The sequence below is a fragment of the Schistocerca gregaria genome, chromosome 3 (genome assembly GCF_023897955.1).
Source record: "Schistocerca gregaria isolate iqSchGreg1 chromosome 3, iqSchGreg1.2, whole genome shotgun sequence".
NCBI classification, from domain to species: Eukaryota; Metazoa; Arthropoda; class Insecta; order Orthoptera; family Acrididae; genus Schistocerca; species Schistocerca gregaria.
This window is the reverse complement of record NC_064922.1, coordinates 461893337-461907266: the sequence shown is the minus strand read 5'-3', so window position 1 is coordinate 461907266 and position 13930 is coordinate 461893337. Positions and strand designations below refer to the sequence as shown.

The 13930-nt window shown below is 41.2% G+C and overlaps 1 protein-coding gene across 1 annotated transcript in view; it reads left to right on the top strand.

Annotated features, from left to right (window-relative positions):
* Nucleotides 1–11674, top strand: part of LOC126355423 (cytochrome P450 4g15-like) — a 38580-nt gene extending 26906 nt beyond the window's left edge. Inside the window, exon 2 of the mRNA XM_050005726.1 lies at nucleotides 11345–11674. Coding sequence (XP_049861683.1) covers nucleotides 11345–11674 — 330 coding nt within the window. The remainder of the gene's footprint in view (nucleotides 1–11344) is intronic.
* Nucleotides 11675–13930: the final 2256 nt, after the last annotated feature.

Here is a 13930-nt window from a genome sequence, read left to right as displayed (position 1 = left end):
ACCTAACACAATGGGGTCTACGCAGTGGTCTCATAAATGCAAAAACTAATGTGCCCACACTGACGACGCTTACACTTTTTTCTGCAATGAAACTTCCACGGTCTCATACCGTGCCGACACATGTATTCGTGTCAGTCGATAAATTGGCGATCCTAAAGTTTTTCACTTGCAGAATCTCAAAATAGAGATCGACGGATCAGGAATTACGTAAAGTTTAAGATATTACTCTTTGCAAAAGTTTACAATGAGCTGTAGGCGAGCAAGACAATTTCAAGGAATATTTGTTCGATAAGTCTTCACAGCCAAACCGATATGTCTCCAGTCAAACATATTTGGTACACTAGTGCCCAAAAGATAAGCATAATCAAAAACAAGGAACTGTCAAGAGAAACGATTAGCAATCACCCAACATCATCGTAAATATTTACCTACAACCGTACTGTGCTGTGAATAGCAGCGTAACCGAAAGGTAAAGACAGACAGTGACGGAGACCATTCATGTCTCAGTCTCGTTCATCCATAAAAGGGAGAAGGGTGTAGTCTCTTGGTGAAGTTGACAACGTAATGCCACAAAAACGCCATTTGGGCCGTTTTGCAGGTCAACAGGCCAGACACAACCGACATTTCCGTATCCTTAGTTGTGTGTCATTTCGTGACTTTGGCGACGGTATCGAGACACAGGAGATGTTCTTTGTAGGTCAACTCCAGGTCGTTGGATTAATCACCCACAGCCGGAGCGATATCTGGCCGTGGCTGCCCGACTAAGTCGGAGTGCACCTGTGAGGCAATTTGCTGCCGAGCCTGCCGCTGCCTCAGGAGTTGCGGCAGTGTATCGGAGATCGGAACAGCAGAGCTGTAACCCAGATGTCTGGTTGTGTGCATCCTGCTCACACCATCAAGGACAGGATCGTGTGTTGTGGGGCCGCCAACGTCAAAATTTGACCAGGAATGAACGGAGGAATGTGCTATTTAGAGATGAATCCTGCTACAGTTTTGAAAATGATCCTTGTCGCACATTACTCTGGAGAGCACCTGGTAGCCGATACAACCAAGGGAATATTGTGGAAAGAGATCGAATTCGTGCTGATAGCGTCATGGTGTGGGGAGGCACCATGTTAAATGGCTGTACGGAGCTGCAGATCTTCGTTGGTGGTAGGAGGAATACTGTAAACACTCCGACGTGGAGAGATGAGGCACTGCTTCCACATGTTTCACTTTTTAGTGGTGCAAACGATCCAGACTTCCTCTTTATGGGCGATAATACCCGCTGGCACCTAGCTGTTACAGTAGATGTGTTTCCTAGAGGTTATGAAAGTAAAAAATGATGCGCGATAATTCCGTCGTTATCTTGTTTCCTGTGTTTGCAGATTGTTAGGGAATCAGTGTTAACGATTTCAATACGCGAAAACTGTTCACAGGTACGCACATTTATGATGGACGGTACAGAAATGACCGCCTGTTCAATTGGTTTCGCACTGGTGTTTCTATCGCTGCACCCCGAGTGGCAGGATGCAGCGCAAAAGGAATTGGACACTGTTTTCGGTACCGGAGAAGACTACCTGAGACCCACATCGCCTGAAGAACTAGCTAGCGCAGCTCCCGGTCATCGAAAGCATTATTAAGGTAGGCAAGAACAGGAATTTCGTATTTGAGCTAACTGGTAAGGACTACGAGTAGTGAACACCTTAAGAAGATGATTCAGTAATCAGTAAACTAACGTCCTCAGTTGTTAGCTGGATGTATTCAAATTTCTGTCGTCCCCTGAAGTTTTGCCTGTTACTGCTCCCTCTAGTATCATCGAAGATATTCCCTGATGTCTTAGCACATGTTTTGTCATCCTGTCCCTTCTTTCTGTCAGTGTTTCCTTCCTTCGCCGGTTCTGCGGAGTACCTTCTCATTCCTTATCTCATCACCTCACAATGCTGCGCTCCAAATGCATGCCTATATTTGAGACTTATAGACCTCTCTTGGCCAGGAATGTCCTCCTTAGCAGTAGTACTCTTCTTTTTATGTCCTCCTTATTTTGTCCGTCATGGGTTACTTTGCTTCCAAGTTAGCAGAACTCGTTCGTCTAATTCGTGATCATCAATTTCAATATTAAGTTCCTCGCTTCTCTCATTTTTGTTGTTCTTCATTACTTTGGTATTTTTCCGGTTTGCTCTCATTCCATATTCTGTATAGATATTCGATTCAACACATTCTGTAATTCTTCACTTTCATTGAAGTTAGCAATGTCATCAACTAACTTATTGTTGATATCCTTTCACGGAGAATTTTAATGCTACATATGGAACTTTCTTTCATGTTGCTTATTACTTCTTCGATATATAAATTGAACAATAAGAGTGAACAGCTGCATCGCTTTTTCATTCCAGCACTTCGTTTTTGATCATAGAAACTTACTAGCTCTTCTTGGTTCTTGTACGCCCTGTATGTGTCGTTCCCTATAGCTTACTCTAACTTCTCCAAGAATTTCGAACATATTGCCCTATTTTGTATTGCCGAATGCTTTTGCAAGCTCGACAAATCTTTTGAGCATGTCCTATTCTTGCTTCTTGCGTCCATTACCAAACACGTAGTTAGAAACGACTCTCTGGTATCTCTAACTTTCCTAAAGCCAAACTGACCGACGTCTAGCAGATCCTCAGGTTTCATTTCCATTCATCAGTATGCTATTCTTGTCAACATCTTGTATGTATGAACTGTGAAATTGATTGTACAATAATTGTCACACCTCATCTCTCCTTGTTAACTCCGAATTGTTTGTATCATATTTTTCCGAAAGGGTGATGGTACGTCGCCAATCCCATTTCCCCCACACACCAACCTGGACAGTCGTTCGGTTGCCTCTTTCCCTGCTGATTTTACGAATTCCGATGGAATGTTACGTATACTCCTGGTATATTTGATTTCAAGGCTTCCAGTGGAATTCCCATTGCGGCCTTGACATTACCACCGTTGCTTCTAACTTCTCCGAATGTCTTTTTAACTTTTCTATGTCCTGTGTCAGACCTCCTGAAGATCATTTATTTTCTGATCGCTTCGCAACTTTCTTGCAGCGTTTGGCCTCGGTTACCCTGAACTTCATAAGAGGTCTATGTGTGGGGTGTATTCCTGTCTTTCCCTAAGCATTTTTGCACTTGCTTCTTTCATCGATCAGTTGGAGTATTTCACTGATACCCAAGGTCTCTTCGCAGTTTCCTTTGTTGTACCTATATTTGTCTATCTCACATTGATGATTTCCTTTTTTTTTTTTTTTTTTTTTTTTTTTTTTTATATATATATAGATGTCCACTCCTCTTGAACTGAACTGCTTACTCGGGTATTCCTTATCGCATTATCTGCGTCCTTAGCAAACCTCAAACACATCTCATCATTCCTCAGTACCTCAGAAGTCACCTCCTTCCACAGTGATACCCCAAGATAGGGTATTTACAACGTGCTCAGCTGTATTTTGCGCCAGTGGCTTCTGTGTGGTGTAAACTGTTGTGTGACAAACAGAGCAGCTGATACGTTTAATTTAACAGTGTTCTACAATTTGCCTACCTGCACAATACGATTACACGAAAGTTGACTGCCGTACAAATAAATCTTCTAAATAACAGGAACTGAGGAAAGACTTTCTATCTGCCTATAGTTTAAATTCTTTACCCGTAATCAATGTGAAAATTGCGAACAGAAGCAAGAGCAAGAGGAACATAAGTCTTATTTTCAGATCTGAAGAAAGAGAAGCAATGTGTAAAACGGATTTAAGCCATTTTCCTATTAAGATATTATTCCCGTGATTGCAGCTAATATGTTATGTGTACCAAAAGAAAATTGGAAGTGGATGTTTGTCGAAGTCAACGGAAAACAACTGGAGAATTTCCGGAAAACTATTGCCTTGAAAGAAGAATATAATCTGCCATAGTAAAAAAGATCAAGGCGTTTAAGATGCACAAACAAGGCTTAAAAATTGCTTTAAATACTTTATACGAATTTCAGTGTGTCTGGGGGTCACATGAAATCACCGTGACAGTAAATACAATGGGAAGCGCTTCTACGTCGGGGTGAACGGAAAACCTTTTTTTTATAAACCATTCGCGTTTGTATTATACTGAAATGAAGTGGTCCCGACATTGAGCATGTGGCAAAAGGAAAACCATCTGTTGAGTTTAATACTGATGGTTCAGCTAAGTTATTACGAAGCTAACATGCGATATTTGCTGATTTTTCACAGTAATAAATTCAATTTAGCACTGAAAGACCTGAGTCGAAACAAGGCCCCCGGAGTAGACAACATTCCATTAGAACTACTGACTGCCTTGGGAGAGCCAGTCATGACAAAACTCTACCAGCTGGTGAGCAAGATTTATGAGACAGGCGAAATACCCTCAGACTTCAAGAAGAATATAATAATTCCAATCCCAAAGAAAGCGGGTGCTGACAGATGTGAAAATTACCGAACTATCAGTTTAATAAGTCACAGCTGCAAAATACTAACGCGAATTCTTTACAGACGAATGGAAAAACTGGTAGATGCGGACCTCGGGGAGGATCAGTTTGGATTCCGTCGAAATGTTGGAACACGTGAGGCAATACTGACCTTACGACTTATCTTAGAAGAAAGATTAAGAAAAGGCAAACCTACGTTTCTAGCATTTGTAGACTTAGAGAAAGCTTTTGACAATGTTGACTGGAATACTCTTTTTCAAATTCTAAAGGTGGCAGGGGTAAAATACAGGGAGCGAAAGGCTATTTACAATTTGTACAGAAACCAGATGGCAGTCATAAGAGTCGAGGGGCATGAAAGGGAAGCAGTGGTTGGGAAAGGAGTGAGACAGGGTTGTAGCCTCTCCCCGATGTTATTCAATCTGTATATTGAGCAAGCAGTAAAGGAAACAAAAGAAAAATTTGGAGTAGGTATTAAAATTCATGGAGACGAAGTAAAAACTTTGAGGTTCGCCGATGACATTGTAATTCTGTCAGAGACGGCAAAGGACTTGGAAGAGCAGTTGAACGGAATGGACAGTGTCTTGAAAGGAGGATATAAGATGAACATCAACAAAAGCAAAACGAGGATAATGGAATGTAGTCCAATTAAATGGGGTGATGCTGAGGGAATTAGATTAGGAAATGAGACACTTAAAGTAGTAAAGGAGTTTTGCTATTTAGGAAGTAAAATAACTGATGATGGTCGAAGTAGAGAGGATATAAAATGTAGACTGGCAATGGCAAGGAAAGCGTTTCTGAAGAAGAGAAATTTGTTAACATCGAATATAGATTTAAGTGTCAGGAAGTCATTTCTGAAAATATTTGTTTGGAGTGTAGCCATGTATGGAAGTGAAACATGGACGATAACTAGTTTGGACAAGAAGAGAATAGAAGCTTTCGAAATGTGGTGCTACAGAAGAATACTGAAGATAAGGTGGATAGATCACGTAACTAATGAGGAGGTATTGAATAGGATTGGGGAGAAGAGAAGTTTGTGGCACAACTTGACTAGAAGAAGGGATCGGTTGGTAGGACATGTTTTGAGGCATCAAGGGATCACAAATTTAGCATTGGAGGGCACTGTGGAGGGAAAAAAATCGTAGAGGGAGACCGAGAGATGAGTACACTAAGCAGATTCAGAAGGATGTAGGTTGCAGTAGGTACTGGGAGATGAAGAAGCTTGCACAGGATAGAGTAGCATGGAGAGCTGCATCAAACCAGTCTCAGGACTGAAGACCACAACAACAACAAATTCAATTTACGAAAATACACAGTTAAAGTGATACACGACATTAAAGATCTCTTCATCCGCAGGCCAGTGATTGATATTTAATGCGTAGTACAGAAATTCAATACTGTATGCAACGTTGTCCAAAGACATTACTTTTCCTGAGGCTCATAATACTGCAGTAAACCTTTCAACTGCTAACTGCAGTTGTATCCCTCTTGGAGGTTATAGGTGACGTTGATTTTGTGAGTGAGACGTGGAAATCGCGTTTTGGCACTTCATGGGTTCATTGTGTCTTGCAGTAACTGTGTACAAAGGTTGAAATTCAGACAGGTTTTGGGTTCTTAACGTGTAAGTGATATTCAAGTTTTGGTGTAAAGATGGATCATTCGTCCATGCGTCAGAGATCCAACTTTCGTGTACTTTATAGAGACTGAAGTATGAGAACAATATTGAGGCTCTTGGGTACATACTGGCTTGATGTTTCATTTTTTTCCGGCTGTAAAATACAGGGTTGTGATTCGGATAGCAAAGTGTGAGTGCTGACAATGCATCCCACCTTCGCTCTTGTCCCCACAGCCCTTCCGTCGCCATCTGCCACAGTTTGAGGAACAGCCAGAGAGCATAATTTGGCTCCAGTGGTACTTTACTTTCCAACTGTTTGCTTGGAATTTTTCAGTTCAGTCATACAGCTGGTCTCACATTATGTACGCTCGTGTTTGCTTCATCAGCTACCAGTGAGGAACTATATTGAACGTCTTCTGGAAGTCAAGGACCACGCATCAATCGCGGCGCCAGTCTTTCTGTTTCTGGATCTCGTGAACGAATATCACGATCTCGTTTTATACAACATTTGTTTGTAGAATCCATGTCGATTCCTATATATATATATATATATATATATATATATATATATATATATATATATATATATATATATATATATAGCTTAAACGTTACCGGTAACTACGACACCATTTTTGAACATCAAATGCATGTGGCTCATGAGCAGAAAAGTGCGCTTTCCTTTCGAAAAGAAGTATTTGTGGTTTCCGACGACGACTGTATCGGAAAATTCACACGAGAGAATCTAGCACGGCGCTGGTCTATAAGGCTGCCGAGTGATCAATGGGATCTCAATTTATGGGTGTTTATGACAGAACCAAACAAAAGAGTAAAATATCAGGAAATACGTCAAGGTACGGGAGTGTTTGTCGAGAGCTGGCAGTAGGTGTTAAAGTCGTGTGAATGGCCCAAATGTGAGTGACATATGAGGAACACAGTGGGAGCCTACAGAGGCAATGAGTAATTAACAGGAAAGAAGAGATTGGTAGTTGTATCCCGAGAGGAAGAAAGCGATGAGATGAATTATTTGCCGGGCAAGGTAAAGCGCAGGAGTAAACGCGATGTCTTTGATTTACAAGTGTCGTGGGGTGGGGGGGGGGGGTGGGGGGAGGGGAGAGATATTCTGGTCGGCTGGTCGGTAGCAGAGTGGTGGAACGAGTGGTTCATCCATAGAACGATGTCCCATGCAAAGGCTCGTACCTCCTTACAGCACCACAAGTAAAGAGAATCGATGCCAGAAGCGTCAACAAACCGGAGACGTCTGCGCAGACACGCCCACAAGTGTTTCATTGAGTGGTTCAACCCTGAAATTTGTTGATCCCTGAGCGCAGTGCCGCTCACCTCAGTCCCTATGTGACACCCCTGTGTTTACGTAATCAGCCAGTCTCTACGCAAACAGCGACCACTTTATATCATCGCTGACGATGACAGCATCGTCTTAGCATAGATGCGGCTGCGTGTAAGTACAGCAGTCATACGGATCTTTGTATTAAGTTATCGATGAAACTGCCATTCTTCAGTAAGGAAGTGCTAAATGTTGTAAGCATTGGTGACAGCATCAAATACATATCTCTGTGTGAACGATAATTGTTACAAAATTTTTACCAAGCTCATATTTTAATAAATTACTAATAATATTTATCATGCTCAAGTTTTAATAGATTAGTAATAATTTGTGTGCGTTTTGTAACATCTCCTCGAGTTCCTCCTGAAGTATTCTAGTTGGTGGAATACACTATAGACCAACAGTTTCAAGTTACTGTTTCTAGTCTTCAGTTCGGGCTCAGAGTTTCAGGGGTGTTACTCTGAGTTAGGTAACGTTATGCTTCAACGTGAATGAGGATACGGAGACAGAATGTACTGGATATTAATAAAACAGCTTCATTTTTATTCTATGATTGCAGGCGCCTCAAAATCTTTTACACACTGTGTATTTTCGGGTATTTCAGTGTGCTCTGTAATCTTTCAGTGTTGTAGTATAAGTGAGCAGAAGAGGTGTTCCTTTAATTCTAGTTATGGCTGAAAATTTTCTGAGTGTGCTAAGCCTACAGGTCTCTGATTACTATGAACGAATACTGGGTCTTCGATAATTGAGCAGTAAGAGAGGACTGATGATTTTTATCTATGATATTATCCTTGTCGTCTGAGGTGAACATTTTATAATGAGAAAGGTGATTCAATTAATTGCAGTTAGCGATGTTGGAAAGAACGTGGTAGGGTGGATTGGAAGTTGCTGAACACAAACTTCCTTATTTAGGTAAGGAGGTAAATGGGCGAGAGGAAACGGGGATTGGGGGCTCTGTACCTCACAGACTTGCGTTTAAGTTTCAACAAGCGAACTAATATGGTGTTTGAGATACTTATCTGATTTTCAGATTCAAGTGTTAACTGATTTTCAGATTCAAGTGTTACCGGAGAATTCGACTGTGTTAACATGCATGTAATGGAAATGTGTGAAACATTCGTTACTATAATTACTCACCTCTTTCTGGTTCCAGGTGAGTAGTTCAAACGACATAAAATAGTGTCCTCATGACACGTAGCACGACTGACATTTACAAATGTTTCAACCTCTGAAGAACACTGGCGATAGAAACAATGTACCTTGCCGGCCGGTGTGACCAAGCGGTTCTAGGTGCTTCAGTGTGGAACCGCGCGACCGCTACGGTCGCAGGTTCGAATCCTGTCTCGGGCATGGATGTGTGTGTTGTCTTTACGTTAGTTAGGTTTAAGTAGTTCTAAGTTCTAGGGGACTGATGACCTCAGATGTTAAGTTCCATAGTGCTCAGAGCCAATATACCTCAGTTACAAGGAGTAAATAATCTGAACTGATCCAAGCTCGCGTTTGCAGTACGTTGTTACTGTCGCGTAAATTAATATAAAGTTACAGTTATTTTCGAACATGTTATATATATATATATATAATGACTTTTCAACACTATTAAAATAAATACATTGTTTTTTCTGTCTCAAAATCTCTCATTTGCTAACTATGCCCATCAGTAGTTGGTGCCTTCAGTAGTTAGAATCAAAAAAATGGTTGAAATGGCTCTGAGGAATATGGGACTTAACATCTACGGTCATCAGTCCCCTAGAACTTAGAACTACTTAAACCTAACTAACCTAAGGACATCACACAAGACCCAGTCATCAGGAGGCAGAGAAAATCCCTGACCCCGCCGGGAATCGAAGCAGGGAACCCGGGCGTGGGAAGCGAGAACGCTACCGCACGACCACTAGCTGCGGACGAGTTTGAATCCTTTATTTAGCTGGCAGTTTTGGCGCTCGCTGTATTGAAGTAGTTCGAGTAACGAAGATTTTTGTGAGGTAGGTGATTCATGAAAGGTATAGGTTATTGTTAGTCAGGGCCATTCTTTTGTAGGGATTATTGAAAGTCAGATTGCGTTGCGCTAAGGTATTGTGTGTCGGTTTAGTGATGATCAGAATAAGTAAAGAGAGAAATGTCTGAGCACGTTCAGTTTTGCTCAGCTGTTTGAAAGTCAAATAACGTAAGGGGTTTACCAGCACAGTAATACATTAATCTTTTTAAGGGGATGTTTCAATTTTTGTGAAGACGAGCAAAGAAACATCAACAGAAAATTTAATGAATCATGGTTTTGTGAAAGTTATTCACTGGTTTTCTGCAAATGGGCTAGTGTTAACCCTATCAATACTAGCAAATTGTCAATAACATTTGTCGACGACGGGTTGGAGGGAGGGGTTCAAGGCGCTTCCGTCTGGAACCGCGAGACCGCTACTGTCGCAGGTTCGAATCCTGCCTCGGGCATGGATGTGTGTGATGTTCTTAGGTTAGTTAGGCTTAACTACTTCTAAGTTCTAGGCGACTGATGACCTCAGAAGTTAAGTCGCATAGTGCTCAGAGCCATTTGAACCACCCATGAACAGGATGGAGAAAGGAATGTGTCATGTTTTTAAAAGGCTCACTATTTTGCACATGTTCTCCGCATTTCAATTACGAAATTCGTAACCTAATTTGAAAGCATTTCATGACAGTAGTACCCATTTTAACTCAATGAAGAGCAAAAATATATCGTTTATTATCACAAGTTACACCAGATGAAGAACTCACAGGATCCGAAATGCATCGTATATTTAACAAAATACGAAAACTTGTGACTGAAGGCGATTTTTTTTAATTCATAGTTGCAGTGTATTGAATACAGCCACGGTTGAAGCTGCAAAATGTGGATAAAATAAATTAATACATTTAAGTTTGATTACCATAAGAATAACTGCCAAATTATAGTAATACAGAAGTTAGTAAGTTAAAATACTTTGCATATTTTCATTCACTAATGTATTATGACAACATTACGGGATAAAACCAACTTAGGGAAAAAGTATTCATTGGAGATTAGAAAGTAATTAGAATTATTTTGGGATTCACACATCTACATGCCCTAGGTATCCCTTTAAGCTGCTGCAAATATTACCAACGGCCTCACACACATTTATTCAATTGTGACATTTGTTATCAACAATCCATCTGCGTTTAAGAGTGACAGAGATATTCATAAATTACGAACTACAAGGACCAATAATGTACATTACATGTTCATGCATTTAATTTGGGCTCGCAATGGAGTAAAGTGGCATTTATATAACTCTTCGTCAGTTAGTCATATTCATGAATAAAGAACTACAAGGACAAATGTTGTGTATAACTACTTGATGAATTTCATTATGGCACAGAAAGGGGTAAAAGATGCGTCTACATAATTCGTCGACAGTTTACCTATGAAAGAAAAAATGTTATAGAAAACAGAAGTGTTTTGGAATTTAAATTACATCTGTTTCTCCTTAACAACGCCTACATCAAATAGCAAATTATTAAAAAGAAATAGTCATTTTTACAAAGAATACCAAAAAATGGCAAGCATATTTTTGTGTGTTCACATTCCATATCAGAAGGTTTATCACGTACATTATCTGTGAAAAAAGTAGCTAACTAATAAAGTTCCACTGAGAGATCACTATAATGAGCGATTAAATTCTGCTTGATCCACACATTTCCTAATAATTCTTGTTTATAGGCTTCGGTACACATTATGGGTAAGAAAGTCGATTGGCGAAGATATAATTACTTATCTCTGTACCGTAATGAGGCACGTCTCTCAAAATAACGGTCAAACAGGAGAAACAGTGTTTCCTCTTTCTTTACCTTATGTTCCTTGGAAAAATTCGTAGCCAGCACGCGAGGAACGTAACACACGGCTGGGCTTGCGATGTCTTAGGGTTTTGCTGTATGGTGCTCAGTGGGCTGCGCTGACGTTGCAGGAGACGCTGCGGCTGTACCCGCCGGCGCCCAACGCTTCAGTCGTCCTCTCTGAAGACACGCCCCTGGCCGGCGGTCGCTACGTCGCACCGAGAGGCGCCTGCGTACTGGTGGCGCTCCACTTGTTGCACCGGCAGCCGGACGTCTTCCCGGAACCCGAAAAGTTCGACCCGTCGCACTTCCTGGAGAACGGAGGGCCTGCGAGGAGCCCTTACGCCTACCTGCCGTTTGGCGCCGGAGCCGGCAAGTGTGGGGGAGTTCACTTCGCGATGCCCGAAATTAAGACGGTGCTGGCCGCCGTTCTGCGCCAGTTCCGAGTGCTGCCCGGCTGAACGCGGAGGCAGCTGGACCAGGTGGGCATCTCCACCACAGGCGTGCCCCTCAACGACTTCAAAGTCACATGCATTCCACGAACTGACTTCCCACATAGCCAAGCAAAGTAATATTTTGTATTTTCCACATTGGACGCAGAAAATTTCGTTACGTGAAATAATTATTTGCTGGTGATCTGGAAATTCAATGAAAAATTATGTTTGTATCAAATACATATGTACGGACAAAGAGGAAGATAAACTATGAAATTGAAAGATTCTGGACGTTCATTTCCGTTCCACTCTAAACACTCTAAATAATACTATTGGTACTACCCTTATTTTAGCTAGGGGAATTTCATAAAACACGATGATATAGTTGATCCTTTCTCATCTCTCGAGCAAATCAATCTCCTCTTTTGTCCTTAATAGATGGAGCGTAACTGAGCCCAAAAACACTTGAACACTGCCGCCAGAAAAGGTTGTAATTCATAATTTTGAAACAGCTATAACGTGTTATTCTCTTTCGGTTAGCCTATTCATGCTTTCTCGAAAGATGAAATAATAAATTCACACATGCCGGTATCAATACACCTTCCTTTTTGAAGCCCCATGCTATTGGCACTTCTCCACTTTCTGCGGTTACTGTATGTTTAAATAACATTGCTTGTCCTTAAGGCAACTTTATAGATAAAAATCAGGATGGAATTGAAGCATAGAAAGTACTGATCTCAGGGTTTTGAAAAACATATTGGTACTGATTGCTTTTTGGTTGGGTGCCACAATCGTATTATACTTCTTGAATGAACTCACTGCTGCTATTTGTGCCTATGTTTTTATAATACATTTATTTCACTATCGCGATTTCTGCTCTAGAGCCTTTGTCTAGTGCCAAGGTAAAAACGGAAACGAATGAAACGTATGGATATGAAAGTGCTAGATGTAATAGGATACCCTTACTTACAAAGTCAGTAAATATCCGACGTGTCTGAATGTCACGTCTCGTCGACGCACTACAACACACATGTAGACATATACCAGTGTAACAGTCGTTTCATCATAAGAACTCAGTGCGAATTACATACAAGGATTACAGCTAACATTACACATGGATAACGCGCTTTAAACGTACTGCTCTATGATGGCCAACACAGAGCTGTACCAAGCAGCAATCGTGTCCAAACATTAACGAAAATGGATATTCGTCTGCCCCACTTCACAGATTGTCACTATCTTAACAACCACTTTGTGAGCTACATGAGTTTTAGTAGTACCAGAGCTTTTAATAAGGAATGGGAACAGGTTATTTATTCCACCTGGGATTCTACATACTCTTTCAAATTCGCAACCATACCAATATTTCACAGTATCTCAAACCATAAAAAGGCGACCTTAAAACATAAAACCTTTAAAACATAATCTTCTTGAAATGAACATATCGTACTTCCGAAATAGTAACCACACACGCCATGTTATTAAACCCTAAAACGATATGCTCCAGTTAACATACGTAACTGAAAGGACATACGCATATGGCAAAAGCAACAAAATATACTCCGCCTCGCTTTCCGCATCCGTTTAGCTTTCCCCACATGGAACTCTCATCAAATTGCCACCACTCACCACTCACACTCAGCACCTTAAACCATACTACACCATCCACAAACTTGACTCTAATAATGCTACTGTTTCGTCTAGAATATTCAATCTTAGGACGCTGCCGTGTCTCTACCTACTGATCCCACCAACCGTCACCCGAACATCGTCCACATTCTCTCCCAGCGAAATGGAGTCTGTCTCCGTCTCATTGATCACGAACTCCATCCTGAAATTTACCCATCCTACCAACTATAAATCCACCCCATCCATCATGGCTCCTCGCTACTTGCTCCCTACCCCTTTCTCTCTTCACCCCTTCGTTCCATACTCAACTTTACCATTTCAAACGTTGTTTTTAACAATTCTCACCACAGCACCTTCCCTCGTCTTCCAACAACTCATAGACTGTTGACGCTACACATCAGTCCGCCATCGTATACACTCTCGTTCCTACCCTCCTCAATGACCAACCTTCTCCTCTTCAACAAGAGACGGCCGTCCCCAGTGCACATTTTTCACGTTTTAGCAAGAGTGGATTATTTCTTTTTCAGATTAGTGTTTTACATCGTGTTTTCAATGTACTCTCATAACTGTTCTTCGTTTTACTGGTCCCCTGGCTGAAGAGTGGGTTGAAACTCCCGCTGAGAGCTCAAACAACCCCACTCACTTTTGGGGAGG